Genomic DNA, 17101 nt, shown 5'->3' with positions numbered 1-17101 from the left:
TCCCTTCCTTAGGGGGGTCATAAGCCAAGATGGTCTTCATGGATACACACGTTATTCCAAGGGCCTGCTTGACAGGAAGCAGGAGTTGGACCTGAAAGTGACAGCCATGTGCTACTTCTGGCTGCAACCTGCAGAAGCAACATTATGGTGAACTGCCAATTCTTGTCAACCTCACCAGAAAGCCTGGCGTAGCCTAGCAACACCAAACCAATCAGCCAATTTCAATATCATCAATACAGGCTATCTTTACTAGGCATGAGGGACACAGAAAGGAAGAGGCAGGGAACACAAAAGCCTTATACATTCATCCAAGAAAATGGTCAACACATGAAATTTGTGATGACTAATCATCATTGTCAACCTGACTACATTTGGAATCAACTAAAGCCCAACCAGCTAGGTACATTTGTGAAGGGTTTTCTTAATTGGATCATTTGAACTGGGGAGACTCACCTTAGCTAAATCTGGGTCAGCTTTGGTGAGACTCACATAAAAGGACATGGAAAAAGGAAGCTTTTGCTTTATACTGGATTGTCTTCACTCTCATTGGTGAGTTTATCTATCTAGATGCTGAGGCATTCCTTTATTGGTATTAAAACCTATTCCAGGTTTCCACTGTAGACAGAAGACCAGCTGAGACATCCAGCTCCAAGGACTGAATAGCTACCAGATTGTTGGCCATTTTCATCAAGAGACACAGCTACTGCTGGACTAGCAGGCCTATAAGCCACTCTAATAAATCACCTTTAAATTACTGCTATTGACATCTAGGCATGTTTCCAATGAATTACTCTCTTAAAACAACTATCTGGTCATTTTATTATTGAACAAAGGGAACTTGAGTGTGTTTCCATCTATTAGTAAACAAACAACTCTGGCTGGGAGGTGGTGGTGGCGCACGCCTTTAATCCCAGCACCCGGGAGGCAGAGGCAGGCAGATCTCTGTGAGTTTGAGGCCAGCCTGGGCTACCAAGTGAGTTCCAGGAAAAAGGCGCAAAGCTACACAGAGAAACCCTGTCTCAAAAAACCAAAAAAACAAACAAACAAAAAAATCAAAAAACAGAGCTGCTGTTTGAAAGCAGTACTCATGCTCACTATATATTGAGCTGGATTCAAAGTAAAACAGAAGAACACCACAGAGCTAAAAACATCCCATACAATAGATGGAGAAAAGGAAAAAGAAAAGCAGGTCCTGATATACAACTGAAGTCTAAATATTTATATTTTAGTTCTTTGTGCAAAACTAAACCTGTACCTATAGATAGTACAATGAATTACTCATTGCTTCTTTGTGTTTTTCATCACCGGCCATAATGAAATTCAAGATATTCTTTTTTTTTTTTTTTTTTTTTTTTTTTTTTTTGAGACAGGCTTTCTCTGTGTAGTCTTGGCTGTCCTGAAACTTGCTCTGTAGAACAGGCTAGCCTCAAACTCACAGAGATCCATCTACCTGCCTCTGCCTCCTGAGTGCTGGGAATAAAGGTATGCACCACCACTGCCCAGCCCAAGATAGTCCTAACCAGTGATGAGAACCATCTCCCAAAAGTTTTACCCGACTAGTGTGAACAAGAACAGTGAATCTCAGGCCTCATTCTCAGCCTTGCCAGGTACTCACCATGTGGTGTCTCCAGAGCTGGTGACTATCTGATTGTCATCCAGGAACCGGCAACAGGACAGATAACCTGGAAAAGAGCAGACCCAAATGAAGACTCAAGTCTAGCAAGCCCCAATCTTATGATCTTCTCAATGTAAAAACTATGGTAATGAAAGTATTGAGAAATTCTGTTTTGTTTGGGACATCACAGTGTGGGTGAAACTATAGCTAGACAGAATCAATTCCAGGACAATGGGACAATGCTTCAGACAGACCCATTCCCTGAACAATACAAAATAGTAAGCTGTGCCTATGGAATCTTGGTTCTGCCTTTCTATCTTAAGGTAGGGAGTCCCTTTCCTTTTATACTCATTTGTTTGCCAACTGGGAGAAAAGGAGTATAGAGCTCAACAGAAGAGAGACAGGAATGAAATTAGGGTAGAAAAGGCTTACAAGCCAACCAAGAGGAACAGGTAAAGATGAATAGGCAGCCCTAAGGCAAGAACACTGGAAATGTCCAGTGAGAAGGCTCCAAAAGAATGCATATTACTGGGCTTGCTTTCTCAAAAACTATGAATTGGAGTTTGCTCACCGGAAGCTGTGGAAAGTGTAGGGGACAGTGAGACCTTGTCTCAAAATACCATAAATACTTTGAGAAGGATGAAAAAAATAAGTCACTGAAAATAAAGTAGGTTGATATCTGAAAGTCACTTAAGTTCACTAGAGAGTAGTGGTGAAATCTGCTAAGCAAAGGAACAAATTTTAAATGGCTACATGAAGTTATGCAACAGGAGCCAGAACACTGAGAACTTCCCAGATATGTGGATAGATGCCTGCTGGAGTGACACAGAGGAAGCTGAGGAACAAGCACCTGGGCTTTGTTTCGGTCTGTGATTATGACAAGACAGTGGGAGTGGGACACCAAAACGATGAAAACAGAAGTAAGTTATCAACTGTCCAATTGTGACTTTCAGAGAAAATGTAACAGGGAGACAGAATCTTTCCTTCTGTTATCTAAGGTCACTAGTACCTGGGAAGGGGTGGGGGTATCACTGTGTTATAAATAATGTAAAATATTCAACTTCTCATTAGATGAGGAAATTATACCGATAAAGTGTTTTAGTCACTCACTCTACCAGTTTCTAATACCGAATAGCAATGCCATGCTTCACCAGGAGGGCAAACTGTGGCCCTCTTGACCATAATATTCCAGCAAAGGATACAGTTACTAAAGTTATCAAAAGAGGCCACTTTGAACCCTGGTTTCCACCCTCTCTTTATCAGTTCCCAGGGATTAGCATTGAGACCAATCTGTGTCTTAGTTCCAGTCTGCTCAAAAATAGTATTCAGGTGATAAATTAACCTTCAAATATATATTGCTATTTATCTGTGGGTGTATACACACATGCATGTACGTTCATAATTACTTATTTTTTTGACACAGGGTTTCTCTTTGTAGCCCTGACTCATCTCCAACTCAGAGATCTGCCTGCTTCTGCCTCCTGAGTGATAGGAATAAAGATATGCATCACCATGCCTGGCTAATTGTTTTCAATAAAACAATTTAGAATATGTATTATACCTGTAAATTAAAAAAAAATTTAATATTTGTAACTATTTAGAAATACAAGAAATAACCTTGATATAAATAAAAAGAAAGCGTGTGTGTGCGTGTGTAGAGAGAATCTTTAAAAATAGAAACAAAGAGGAATTCTGAAATTTAAGAGAGCATGTGACACAAGTTTATGCTGACCATCCTTCCATGTCTGACCAGCATGAAATGGAAACTGAAGAAACTTACCTCTTAAAGCCATAGAAACCAGGGAATTTGAAGACATGGTTCAAATTCTCAAGTTAGCAAAAAGCAAAACTTTTTGGGTTCCAAATGCCAAATAACAATGAATACAAAGAAAGTCACATATCCAGGCACATCACAAACTGCTTAAAATCAAAGATACACCTTTAATGTGTTTTGTGTTGCTTGTGTTGTTGTTTTGTTTTGAATGCTGGCTACTTTCCCAGGGGACTCAGGATCAATTCCTAGCACCAATACAGTGGCTCATAAGTATCTGTAACTCCAATTCCAGGAGAGATCAAACATCTTCTCTCGGTCTTTGTGGGCACCAGCCATGCACGTGGAGGACACCAACATACACGCAGGGAAAACCACTCATACACATTAAGTTCAAAGTCAACCCAAAATTCTTTATGTCTAGCAAAAATATCCTTCAGAAATAAAGGTCAAGAGCCAGTAAGATGGATCACTGTGTACAGGTGCTTTTTGCCAAGCCTGACTATCTGAACTCGATTTACAGGATCTACATGATAGAAGAATCAACTTCCCACAAGTTGTTCTCTTAACTACATACCCTCATGAATTAACGAATGCACGCATGCACCCACATAGAGGTCAAAGGCTGGCAGAATGGATCAGTGGGTAAAGGAACTTGTGGTCACATCTGCGTTTGATCTTCAGAACCCAAACAGAGAAGGAAGGAGAGAACTGACTCCATTGAATTATCCTTGATCTCCACATGCATGGTACCCTGGAACTTGCTTTGAACAAGACCAAACTGGACTCAAACTCACAGAGATCAATCTACCTCTGCCTCCCAAGTACTGGGTTTAAAGGCGTGCACCATCAAATCCAGCTTTTTCTTTTAGATAATGTGAAAATTAAATACAATGCTTCTTTTTTGAGACGGGATTTCATGTAGCCCAGACTGCCCTCAAACAGGTAGCCAACTGTGAATTCTCGATCCTTCTACCTCCACTTCATGAGTGATGGTATTACAAGAATACATTACTGTCTGTGCCTGACTTTATGGTGCTGAGATGTAACGTAGGGATTTGTGCATGCTAGACATGTACTCTACCTACCTACTACATTCCCAACCCCTAGAACAGTAATTTAAATACAATTGATCAAAATTTACAGGAAGTCTACCTGTAGGGATTTTGCCATTTTAAGTTCTTACATTTGAGAAAAAAGAGATCTAAAACCAGTTGGCTTAAGCTTCCATCTAAGAAGCCAGAATATTAAGAAAACATCCCCCAAAGTAATGAACACTGTCAGTATAACTAACTTACCTGGTCAAACTAACTCTTCTACCAGAATGGTAAGGGTTTAAAGAAAAAAAAATGCTCTTCATGACAGTCAATTATGAACAATCCTTTGCTCAAATGTGAAGAGAATCCTAGTGGTGTATTGTCAGTAAGACACCGAGAAATAGGGTTTTTGAGAACAAAAAATATAGCCATAAAAAGAAAATAATAGTAGGCTTTCTTCTTTGGAAATGCACTAATTCCTGGCAAAACAATATGCACAATATTTTAATGCCAATCACATTCAAAAGACCTGAATGGACCACAAATTCTCTTCTGTCTCCTCTAAAAGAACATCGGTAAGTCCATAAACGGAAAAGGCTGTGCATAGGAACACATAATTAGAGGAGACTACTCATGTTAAGGTCTAAGGACAGAAGGCAGTTTAAAACATAAATCATAGTGATAAACAAGAATGGTGGCTAACTGTTCAAAGAGAAAACAGTAGCTGGGAATTCAGAAACTGGCTTAAGTAACCAATTTACAGGTTTGTTACAGGTTAAGGCATATTGGGCCTGATTTGGCTTTATGTTCAGAAAATTTCCAGCTCTTACCATAACTTTTACTTGAATCACAATCAACAAATCAAAGAAACACTAAACACACCCTATAAGCAGCTCACATTATGGGAAGGTTGAGATGTGTACCTGTATGTCCTGCCAGCTCACGACTCACGCGCACATTCCCTTCACGGGTTTTCAGATTGTAAATGGAGCAGATGTTATCCAGGCCACCACAGGCCACATAATTCCCAGAAGGAGCATATGCACAAGTCATGACCCAAGAAGAGCGCAGAGGGATGGCATGAACCTAAATAACAAGAACACAGACAGATAACGCTATTAAGTTAAAGAAAATATAACTACATGGCTGGGTGTGATAATACATGCTCTTAATCCCAGCATTCAGGAGGTAAAGATAGGTGGAGCTCTGAGTTTGAGGCCAGCCTAGTCTACATACTGACTTCCAGACCAGCTAGGACTACATAGTGAGACTTTCTCAAAAATAAGTAAAATAGAACAACAAAATAAATTAATGAGTAGATGGGTGTGATGGCATATACCAGTAAGATTAGCACCTGGAAGGCTAAGAGAGGAAGAGGAAGAGGTTTTATGTTTTGTTTTTCATTTTGGTTCTGAGGATTGAACTCAGAGCCTTGTCTACTAGTCCATATTCTGTATCACCAGCCCTGATGACAAGTTTGGGGACATCTTGGGCTACAAATAGTAAGATATTATCTCAAAGAAAAAGCACATTACATTTGAACTTTTAATGATTTAAGGAGAGAAGGAAGTTAGTAAGATTTTTAAGGATTTACTTAGTTCTTCCTTTAATTCCATCAAAACGGCCATGAGCTTAAAAAAGGAAGGAAGGAAGGAAGGAAGGAAGGAAGGAAAAGGAAAGGAAGGAAAGGAAGGGAAAGGAAGGAAAGGAAAGGAAAGGAAAGGGAAGGGAAGGAAGGAAGGAAGGAAGGAAGGAAGGAAGGAAGGAAGGGGAAAGGAAAGGAAAGGAAGGAAGAGGAAAGGAAAGGAAAGGAAGGGAAGGAAGGGAAGAAAGGAAAGGAAAGGAAAGGAAAGGGAAGGAAGGAAGGAAGGAAAGAAGGAAGGAAGGAAGGAAGGAAGGAAAGGAGTGAAGGAGGAGGAAGAAGAAAAAGAGCCAGGCAGGGTGATTTATGTTAATCTCAGCATTAAAGAGTCTGAGGCAGGCCAATAACTGTAAATATAAGGTCAGCTTAGGAGACAGTAACTAATTCATAGTCACATTCATTCATTCTGTCTCTCTTATACACACTCACACTCACTCACACAGACACACACAGACACACACCCACTCTCTCTCTCTGAAATAACCAAGTTGTACAGTGGTATCATAATTAACCTTGTCATTTAGACAGAGCTGTTAGAATTTCTGCAATCTTTTACATGTATCTAGTATTTCTTAGGAAAACACAAAACTGACTTCAAGATTATTCACCTTTCCTGGACTGAAGGCAGCATTCAATTTTTTTGAGGTTTTATTTTATTTTATGTGTATGAGGATTTGCTTAAATATATTTACCATGTGAGTGTAGTGCCTGGGAAGGCGAGAAGAGTACACTGCATTCCACTTTGAACTGGAGTTACAGATGGCTGTGAGGTGCTTAGAATCAAACTCAGATCCTCTGGAAGAACAGCCAGTGCTTGTAACCACTGCACCACCTCTCCAGCCCCAGAACTTTTTTAAAAAAGTGTATGTGCACGCACATGTGGGTGCACACACATGCCAGTGCAGGTGGATATGGAGGCCTGAGGCTAATTAATGTCAGGACTCTTTCCTGACCATTCTCCACCTTATTCTTTGAGACAGGGACTCTCAATTGTATCTAGAGCACATCTATATGACAAGTCTAGCTAGCCAGCTTTGGGAATTCCAGCTTTGGGAATTCCTTGTCTCTTTCTTCCAAATGCTGGAAATACAGACTGGTCACCACTGCATTTAATTGGGTTCTATTTTTTTGTTGATACTTTTTTTTGAGGACGGTCTATTTATGTAGATAAGGATGTATTTAATGCGTTAATCCTATCTTCATTTCTCAAATGCTAGATTACATGCACACACCACCATACCCAGTATAATTTATTTCAATATAAGTAAAGTGAAGATTTAATCTAGAGATTTGTCCCTATCAGGCAAACATTCTACCTAGTATCTCCATCTTCTGTTTTTCTTCCCTTCCTGTCCCCACCGTTTTGGTAGTATCTTATTATGCTACCTAGGGTGTGTCTGACCATCTGGGCTTACCTAATCCTCCTGAGTAACTAGAATTACACTCTTCACACTTTGCTGGGTTACACTTTGTTCTTATTTTTTCTGGTTCTGGGAATCAAACCCGGGGAATTATACCTGACAGACAAGTACTCTACCAGTGACCTACATAGACAATTCATAACTAACATTTAAAGTATAGTGGCTTTTAGATTATATCTTGTTTAATAAACTAAACAAACTACTAACCAAATGGAATCTACATTTCAGTATTCTGAAGAAAAACTTGAGTTGTCATGAGCAGACTGTTAAGTGTTCTCAGGAAGAATCTTGCATTCTTACCCACCTTGTTTGTGGTATAGCTGTCCCAGATGATGAGTTTTCCATCCTGAGAGGCGCTGACAAGGAGCCTGGAGAAAAAATAAAGGAAACAAACAAGTCTTGGTGATGTCCAACTAGACCTTTGAAACTACATTTATTTGCTCAAGATCAAATACACTTAATAATAAGAAAAAGAGGATCTAAATGTTTGACCAATGTGACACCTGGCTGATCAGACTACCAGCTTCTCAGTTAACTTTGAGAGGTAGTACTGACCTCTATTTGGTTCTGCAAGGTTTATTTTTTATTCCAAATTAAACAAAATATACAGATTAGTCCAGAGCCTTAAGTAGCATCAAATATTTAGGATACCATTTTGTTCCACCTGATAGAGAAACCTGATTACGGAAAAGGTTGAAATAACTCCCCATTCAGGAACCATTTTAAATACCCTGTTCTGGCTTTTTTTTTGGGGTGGTGGTGGTTGATATCTATTATAGTCATTTAAAGAAGAGGGAACTTTGAGAAAATGCTTTCACACTATTGGTCTATAGGTAAGCCAGTGGGGTATTTTCACGATTAATAACCGGTGAGCCGGGGTGGGGTGGGGTGGGGTGGGGGTGGTGGTGGTGGTGGTGGCGGCGGCGGCGGCGGCGGCGGCGGCGGCGGCGGCGGCGGCGGCGGCGGCGGCAGCGCACGCCTTTAATCCCAACACTTGGGAGGCAGAGGAAGGTGGATCGCTGTGAGTTCAAGGCCAGCCTGGGCTACCAAGTGAGTTCCGGGAAAGTTGCAAAGCTACACAGAGAAACCCTGTCTCAAAACAACAACAAACAAACAAATAAACAAAAACAAACACATACACAAACAAAAATAACTGGGCAGTGCCATGCGTGGGCAGGTGGTCCTGAATGGTATAAAAAAGCAGGCTAAGTAAGTCCTTTGTGGCCTCTGCTTCAGTTCTTGTTTTTAGTTTTCTGCCTTGACTTCCTTTCATGATTGGACTACAACTACAAGCTGAAATAAAATTTTCCCCAAGTTGCTTCTGCTCACGCTGTTTAATAGTACTCATAGAAAGCAAACTGGAATAAACTGCATGACCTGGGATGGTAGTGTACATTGTAATCCAAGAATGTGGGAAGTAGAGACACTGTGATGAGAGTTCAAGGCCAGGCTTGACTATGTAACAAGTTTGAGGCCCAGATTCTATCCCCCAAAGCCAAGGAAAAACAAACAAACAAACAAACAAACAAACAAACATCAGAAAACTTCCCAACTGAGATTAAATTAGAATGCTAGTCTCTATAAAACTAAGGAGTCTCCACCTTCACAGTAGTAAGATGACAAATGACAGAATTGTACATGGTCAGGCAAAAGAGACTACCAACTATCATGAATTAATTATGAATTGCTTGTGACTCTGTCCTGGCTCAGGGCAACTGTGCTAAGTTTGGAATCTGTTCTCTGCATTTGCAGAATTAAGGCAGGATACTGTAAAAAGCAATCTGGGTGAGAGCAATTCTGGGAACGTCTTAAAACACAACGTGGTTGTGTTTTAAAATCCAAAATAGCTATATAGGGAGGTGTTTTGGATATGTATTCTCCCTCCCCCTTACATCATCTTCATAATTTCTTTTCCCTTTATTGTAAAAGGTTATTGAGCTGGGTGTGATGGTTAAATGCCTTTAATCCCAGTTCTTCAGAGGTAGAGGCAGGTAGATTGCTGTGAGTTCAAGAGCAACCCGATCTACATAATGAGTTTCAGACTAGCCAGGGCTGCATATTAAAACTACCAAAAAGGAAAGAAAAAAGTTGTTGACAAGAATTTTTTTATATGGCTCAAAGCTGCAGTTTATGACTACACCCTTGTTCATTGTGGTAATTGGCAATTTGATTTTATACATGTGTGCAGTGGAAAGATGTCTCCATAGGTAAGAATACTTGCAGGACAAGCTTGAAGACCAGATGCCTACCACAGATGTAAAAACTAGTCATGGCCAGATATTGGTAACCCCAGTGCTGCAGTGGAGTGGAGTTTGAACCCTTGGGATCACTGGCCTAACTATAAAGTGATCTCAGGTTCAGTAAGCCAGAGAGTGATCAAGCAGGCCAACCAACCTCCTTCCTTCGGCTTCTGAACAGGGACGTGTATATGTATATATGTATGTGTGTGTGTATGTATGTATGTAATATGTTTATCAGAATATTAATTTATACTAAGATTCAAGTGTGTATGTGGGGAGGGGTAGATGGGGGAGGGGGAAGGCATGTAGAGGTCAGAGGACACCACCAAGAAATAATTCTTTTCTACCTCCATGTGGGGTTCCAGGGGATCAATTATTTTATTTTATTGGTTGTTCGAGAAAGGGTTTCTCTGTGTAACAGCTCTTGCTGTCCAAGAACTCACTTTGTAGACCAGACTGGCCTCGAACTCAGAGATCCTCTTGCCTCTGCCTCCTGAGTGCTGGAATTAAAGTCATGCAAATGCTACCACACCTGGCTCAGGTGATCCAATTTAATGGAGGCTTGCTTGACAGACACTTTTACCTGCTGAGTCATCTTCCTGGCCCTAAAATTCAACTTGTAATAATATTCGAGATGCTTTTTCAGTCCTGTGGGTTTTTGTGCCCCTCTCTCCTTCCCAGAGCCTGGTGAAGTCTCTTTGGCTGGGTCCTTCTGAGTAACTAAAGATGTGAGGGTTTGGATGTGATTGCCACTTTCGGTTACTTGGCTGGTTCCCAGTTTCAATCTCTACTAGAGATCAGAATGGGAAAGACTTCAGACAGCACAATGAACTGTGTTTGTTCCTCCAAGTTACATGACCTGAGATTAGAATGTGTGTCTTCTTTCACCTTCTGGAGGATCAGCTCACAGCTTAGCATTCTTAATTCTTCAATGAGTCAGCAATTATTGAGCTCTCTGAAGGTGACCCCTTAATTTGGAGGATGAGCTACTATAGATGTCTCTTAATACCGTTTCTCAGAGCCTCAAAAAGACCAGGCAGAAATAGAGCAGCAGAGGGCCCTTATGCTGTAATAAGGTGAAAGTACCTTATTTGCTTTTTGAGACAGGGTTTCATGCAGCCTCAAGCTAGCCCAGAAATCACTGTGCAGCTGAGATTGATCTTGAGCTTCTGTGATCCCCCTTACTGCACTTCCTGAGTTCTGGGATTATAGGCATACCACCTCCCCCTAACCCCCTAGTGACACAATACTAGCAATATCCCAGGTCAAGTGCATTCTAGGCAAGTACTCTGTCAGCTTAACAGCTCCAGTTTATTGACTGATTGTTCTTGAGAGCCTCAGGGTTATGTTGTCCAGTTCAAAGAACAATAGTAAAACAAACACATGTCATGTTCCCTACATACTGCCCAAGAAAGAGAATAAAATAAAAATCACCCATGAGCCTTCCTTGTTTACAATATCAGGACCTGGTGTCCTGTTGATACACACATCTTCCTTCTAACCCATGGGTTTCAAGGCAAACTTATGCTTAAGACTAAATGGATTATAAGGCTTTGTATCTCACCCTAACTACCCTTTACTACTCAGGCCACACACCTGTTCTCAGATTTTTGAATACATCTACCTACAGCACATACTTAACTTTCCAGACAACTCATTTAGAGCTTAACTGATGAAGGATGACATAGTACTTCAAGAGGCCAGAACCCAGCATTTGATTCCCAGTCCAGGTCCAGGGCTATTGACTAATGCACAGCTATTGTAATGTTCTTACACATAGAAGAAAAGTTATCTGGTACCACTTATCTTTGATAATGCAGTCTCTGATGGATGGATCAGTAAGAATATTTTCTTTCATTTCATACTTAATTTTATACATATTTAAAGGGTAACTTTGAATTTAACCATTTTCTTATTTTAATTATTTTGAATGATCTTTGTTTTTAATTGACAATAATTATGAACTATATAAATTGCTTAATGTTTACATTACAGAATGATTGAACTAAATGAATTAACATAGTCATTAACTCACATGTTTAGAATCTTTTTGTGGTAGGAATATTTAAGATCTATTTTCTTGGTAGCAAAGATCTATTTTCTTGGTAGCCTAGTGGTGGTGGCCCATGCCTTTAATCCCAGCACTTGGGAAGCAGAAGCAGGCATACCTGAGTCTGAGACCAGCATGGTCTACGGAACAAGTTCCAGGACAGTCAAGGCTGTGACAAGGGGAAATCCTGTCTCAAACATCCACTCCCCAAATCTATTCTTGGGCACCTCAGTGGTATACGATTGCCTAACAGGCATGAAACCCTAGGTTCAATGCCCAGCACTGCAAAAAAATAAGCAATCAATAAATCCACTCTTAACAATTCTGACAGCAACAACACAATGCATTCATGATCTCTGAAACATACTCCTAACTGAAACTGAACCCTCTGAGCAAGAGTGCAACACCCCACCCCCTTTTTCTGTTCTGATGGGACTGCTTCCATCATTAAATGATCACGATCACATAAAGTGCTCATTTGCACAAGCAATTGTATAGGGACCCTGAGGAGAACTAAAGATAGAATCTTTTGTTCTCCAGCTATTTATACCCTAAAGCAGATAATTTCACAAAGAAAAGCCAAACGGAAATTTCACTCTGATAACAGAAAATGAAGAAAAAAAAAAAAAAAAAAGAGGATGTTAAGATTCTGTTGGAGCGGGGCAGTGGTGGTGCATACCTTTAATCTCAGCAGTTGGAGGCAGATGCAGGTGGATCTCTGTAAATTCAAGGACAGCCAGGGCTGTTACAGCGAAACCCTTTCTCAAAAAACCAAAAAGTTCTGTTGTGTATGGAAGAGCTTGCTACAGTCACATGAACTATGTTGTATTATGTTTCATCAAGTGGAAAAGAAAGAGGTCCAATAATAAAGGGTAGTTATCAACGTATAAAAGATAGGAATGCAAAAATGGAGTATCTCTTCAAATGATAAACAAATAGAAGGTAGGGCCATGTGGAAGGATAAGGATAGCAATTCATTTACATTCCATAAGGCTTCCAGTGAGGATGAAAAAAATCATTGGAGACCACATTTAGTTTTTGGGACCAGTCTCCTGCTGTAAACTTAGCATCTTTTACCTTCTGTTGCCCAATTCTTGCATTATAACCCAGCCCACAAAGTAGCTGGGAAAACAAAGATCCAGTATCTAAAAGGTGAGGGGTGAAGAAAAAGCTGGTGCTAACATGAAAAAAACAGAAGTGCAGTCAGTTAAATAGAGATTTGAATGAAGAATATGCACCTGTGAACATTACACCTGGCTGCCATGGTGTAATGGAGTTTTCTAACTCACTACCAACCCCGCCTTCTGAGATGGGATCTCACTATATAGCCTTGGCTAGCCTAGAACTCACAAAGATCTGCCTGCTTCTGCCTCCTGAGTACTGGGATTAAAGGTGTGTGCCACTGTGCCCATACCAACTCCACTTATTTTTCCTCCTGAGACAGGGTTTCTCTGTGTATTTTTGGTGCCTGTCCTGGATCTCACTCTGTAGACCAGGCTGGCCTCGAACTCAGAGATCTGCTTGGTTCTGCCTCCTGAGTGCTGGGAATTAAAGACGTGCACCATCGCCCAGCACCAACTCAACTTTCTAACCATTATCTTTCAGAAATCCAACATTTCAACCAAAATTTCAACCACTGTTTTGGAAGGGACCATTTGTACCTTGAGTCTGTGCCCCAATGCATGGCATAAATCTTGGCCAGATGCCCCCTCAGTGTTCTTCTGGTTCGCATTTGGATTCTTCCCACTGGATCAATGTTGTTTGTGATCTTAAAATATAAAGTTAGTGCAGATTAACTTCAGCAAATAGACTTTCCACCTGCATTCTGTGGGTTCTGTCATATAATATCAACTGAGAACCAAAAAATATTGAATGGAAAATCCTGTATTAAAATATTTTATGTGTATGGGGTGTCCCTGAATGCTTGTGTGCAACAAGTGCATGAAGGAGCCCTAGGAAGTCAGAAAAGACATTGCATTTGGAATTATAGAGTTATGAGCCACCATGGGGTGTTGGAAACAAATGCTCTTAACTGCTGAGCCATCTCTCTAGTAGCCAATTCATAAACTTTAAACTGCACATGGCTCTTAAGTAGCACGATTGAACTGTTCATCCTGCAGTGCCTGAGGTGTGAATCCCTTTTGTCTAATGAGTCCATGCTGTAAACATACAGCATGTCTAGTAACAATATACTGCAGCCATCATGCTCTCTACATGCCACAGTACCTATGCCACTCCTTTTTATCCAGTATGCAGGCACTGTGTCATCCCATATCATTCCAGTGCAAACAGTAAGATATTTTAAGATCATGAGCGTACGTATAGCCATGTAACTACTCTAGAATAGTTAAAATTTTATTATTGCTTTATTAAATTATGAGTCATCTCCACCTTTATCTAATGTACAAACCATACTTTAACACAGTCATGGATACACAGTTAAAAAAAAAAGTCTATGTCTACCTATGAGGTCTGAGAACCAGTCACCAATTTCCCAAGAAGAAGGTGTATTTCTATCTGTTGTGCTAGTAACTTCTTTATTGCGAACCTGACACAACCTAGAGTCACCTTAGAAGAGAGAACCTCAATTAAAGAATTGCCTAGATCAAATTTCTCTGTGGGCATATCTGTGGGGCACTGTCTGGACTGTTAATTGATGTACCAGGGTCCAGACCACTGTAAGCAATACTACCTCTAAGCAGATTATCCTTGGCTGTTTGAGAGAGTGGGCCAGTAAGCAATACTCTTCTATTGTTCCTGCCCTGACTTTCCTCAATGATAAATTATAATCTAGAAGTGTAAGCCAAAATAAATCTTTTGTACCCAGGCTGCTCTTAGCCAAAGTGTTTTATCAAAGCAAATAGAACTATACAACAAGAGTTGGCAGCCATATATGTATTTTAAATGGGTTTTATTTATTGTGATAGGAGTGGCACACCTGTGCAGAGGTCAAAGAACAACTTGTGAGAGCCTCCTTCTACCCTGCGAACCCTAGGGATTGAACTCAGGTTTTCAAGCTTTGTGGCAGGCACCTTTGATCCACTGAGTCATCTTACCAGCCCAGTACATGTTTTAAAATCAGTTTGATTCTTCTCAACATGAGTCTGGCAATAAATTGGTCATATGGTAGAGATCTCATTTTCATTTAAAGAACATTCACTGGTCCTCGATACCTATCTATCACCAGAATCAACTTCCAAAATAAAAAGTCTTGGCAGTGGTTTTACATCCTCATCCCATAGGACAGAGTGCTCATTCCAGAAGTTCCACATGAATGCCTACACCAAACTGTGCATTATGAATGACTGATAGGTGGAACTGTTTCTTACCTGAGAAAGAGTCGCATCTGCACATGCTTTACGAGCATCCTATGAAATAACAAATGGGAATTAGTTGCATTTAACACTATCAATCTCACGACTTTCCCTACCAAGGTTTCAGGAAGCCTCCACTGTCAGGATCAGTATTCTTCTCTAATACTCCCAAGTTCATTGCTGCTTCTGAGCTGTTCAGGCCATAATAGAAATGATTCACAATCCCTAACCCTGCATAAGACATGCACACTCCACAGAACTCTAGGGACCTTGGAACTATAGGCAATTCCAGGAAATATCACACTGGAAGACTGTATAGCAGTGAGTACCCTGGGAGCAGAGGCTACATTCCCACAGCCACACACACCTGCTCTGTCTTTTCCACAGCCTACCTGAGAGCAGGAGGAGTTGCAAGGAAAGGAACAGGCTGAAGACCAGCTAGCTATCCAGACCAAAACACTTCTCTTTGAGAATGCATTATCCAAGGACTTTATTTTCAAACCAAACAATTAAATTTAAGTTCTATGAAAAGAATAGGAGATCTAGAATTGTTAATAAAATTCCAAATGGTAACAAAATAGCAGTAGGCAATCTTTTCTAACTATAAAACCTACCAATGCAGCTAAAACTTACAAAAGAATGTATCGTATTTTTCTTTAATTTTTACCATATTAAACTGTTTTCAATAGTAAGTGAAATAAGCCTTTAAAAAATCTTAAAATAGCACACATATATAAATATAAAGACATTCATTATGAAGGAAAATGAGACAACCCCACTTTTAAAAGTTCAAAACTTAAGTACAGGCATAATTTAAAGGAACTGATAACCTCAACTAAGAAAACTGACCACCTGTTTCAAAAGCAGCAGCTGGCAATAGTCCAGGTTCTTCAAATGAGGTAGCATATTCTCAAATTAGTGTTCAAGGATAAAGCACAGGAGTTTTAATTTACAAGCTGATGACATGGTAAATGTATTGAGCTGATGATCACTGCATGAACAGACTTCTAGGTTCAAAATTCAACCTTAATGATTCTGCTTATAATCAAAAGGCAGTTATATAACCAAGTATTTCTACATAAAAAAAATCTGCAGTAAAATGCACAGAAAGGGTTTAGAATAGCAAATTATTATCAAGGGTTTTTCCTGCCAATACTTGTTGATATATGTACAGATTTGGGTTTAAAAAACTAATAAGAATTTTAAAAATAAAAAAAATGGAATTTAAGCAGCTTCACTTTGGTTGATTTCTAAAGACCAAAATGGTTGAATGTTTCTGACACTACAACTACTCCTAACAGAAGAAAAACCTAAACAAATCATATTTTAGCCGTCTTTGGTCAATAAATGGTCAAACTCCCATGCAGTTCCAAAACTGTTTAAGACAAAACCTTGAACATTTTTCAAAAAAAATTTTTTTTCAAATTTTGTATAGAGATCAGAGGACAACTTGTGGGAGCCAGTTCTCTCCTTCTACCACACGGGTCTTTGGGCCTGGAAATGAAGAAGCCATTAAGAATGGTTGGCACAAGTACTTTTACTTGATGAGCCATCTTGCTTGTCTGAGAATTAATTAATTAATTATAATTGAGATAGAGTCCTTTAGCCCCTGCTGGCCTAGAACTCACTATGTAGACTAGGCTGGCCTCAAATTTATAGACTCATCTGCCTCTGCCTCTGCCTCCCCTGTGATGGAATTAAAGACATGTGCCACCATGCCCAGCCACAATAATTTTTTTCTTTTTCTTTTTTTTTGGGGGGGGGCGTGGAGGAGCAAAGGGGATAGTCGAGACAGTTTCTCTATGTAACAGTATTGGCTGTCCTGGAACTCACAGAGATCCAGCACCTCTGCCTCCCGAGTACTGGGATTAAAGGTGTGTGCCACCACTGACCTAATATGAATAAAATGTCCACTCAACCAATCAGTCAATTTCCTGTCCTGTCTGGGTGTGAGAGCAAAAGCACCACCACAAAGGAGGCTTGACCCATCTCAGGCAGGCATTGTCACCTC

At 40.1% G+C, this 17101-nt stretch overlaps 1 protein-coding gene across 2 annotated transcripts in view; it reads right to left on the bottom strand.

The window, feature by feature from the left end:
- Window positions 1–17101, bottom strand: part of Gnb1 (G protein subunit beta 1) — a 64882-nt gene that overhangs the window by 6459 nt on the left and 41322 nt on the right. For both annotated transcript variants that reach the window (XM_036178384.1, XM_036178385.1), the window contains 5 exons: window positions 15106–15144; window positions 13438–13544; window positions 7791–7854; window positions 5347–5509; window positions 1616–1682 (listed from right to left, as the gene is read on the bottom strand). In XM_036178384.1, coding sequence (XP_036034277.1) covers window positions 1616–1682; window positions 5347–5509; window positions 7791–7854; window positions 13438–13544; window positions 15106–15144 — 440 coding nt within the window. The remainder of the gene's footprint in view (window positions 1–1615; window positions 1683–5346; window positions 5510–7790; window positions 7855–13437; window positions 13545–15105; window positions 15145–17101) is intronic.

The sequence above is a fragment of the Onychomys torridus genome, chromosome 2, assembly GCF_903995425.1.
Source record: "Onychomys torridus chromosome 2, mOncTor1.1, whole genome shotgun sequence".
Taxonomy (NCBI): Eukaryota; Metazoa; Chordata; class Mammalia; order Rodentia; family Cricetidae; genus Onychomys; species Onychomys torridus.
The sequence above is the reverse complement of the archived record's forward strand: the minus strand, read 5'-3'. Positions and strand labels throughout refer to the sequence as shown.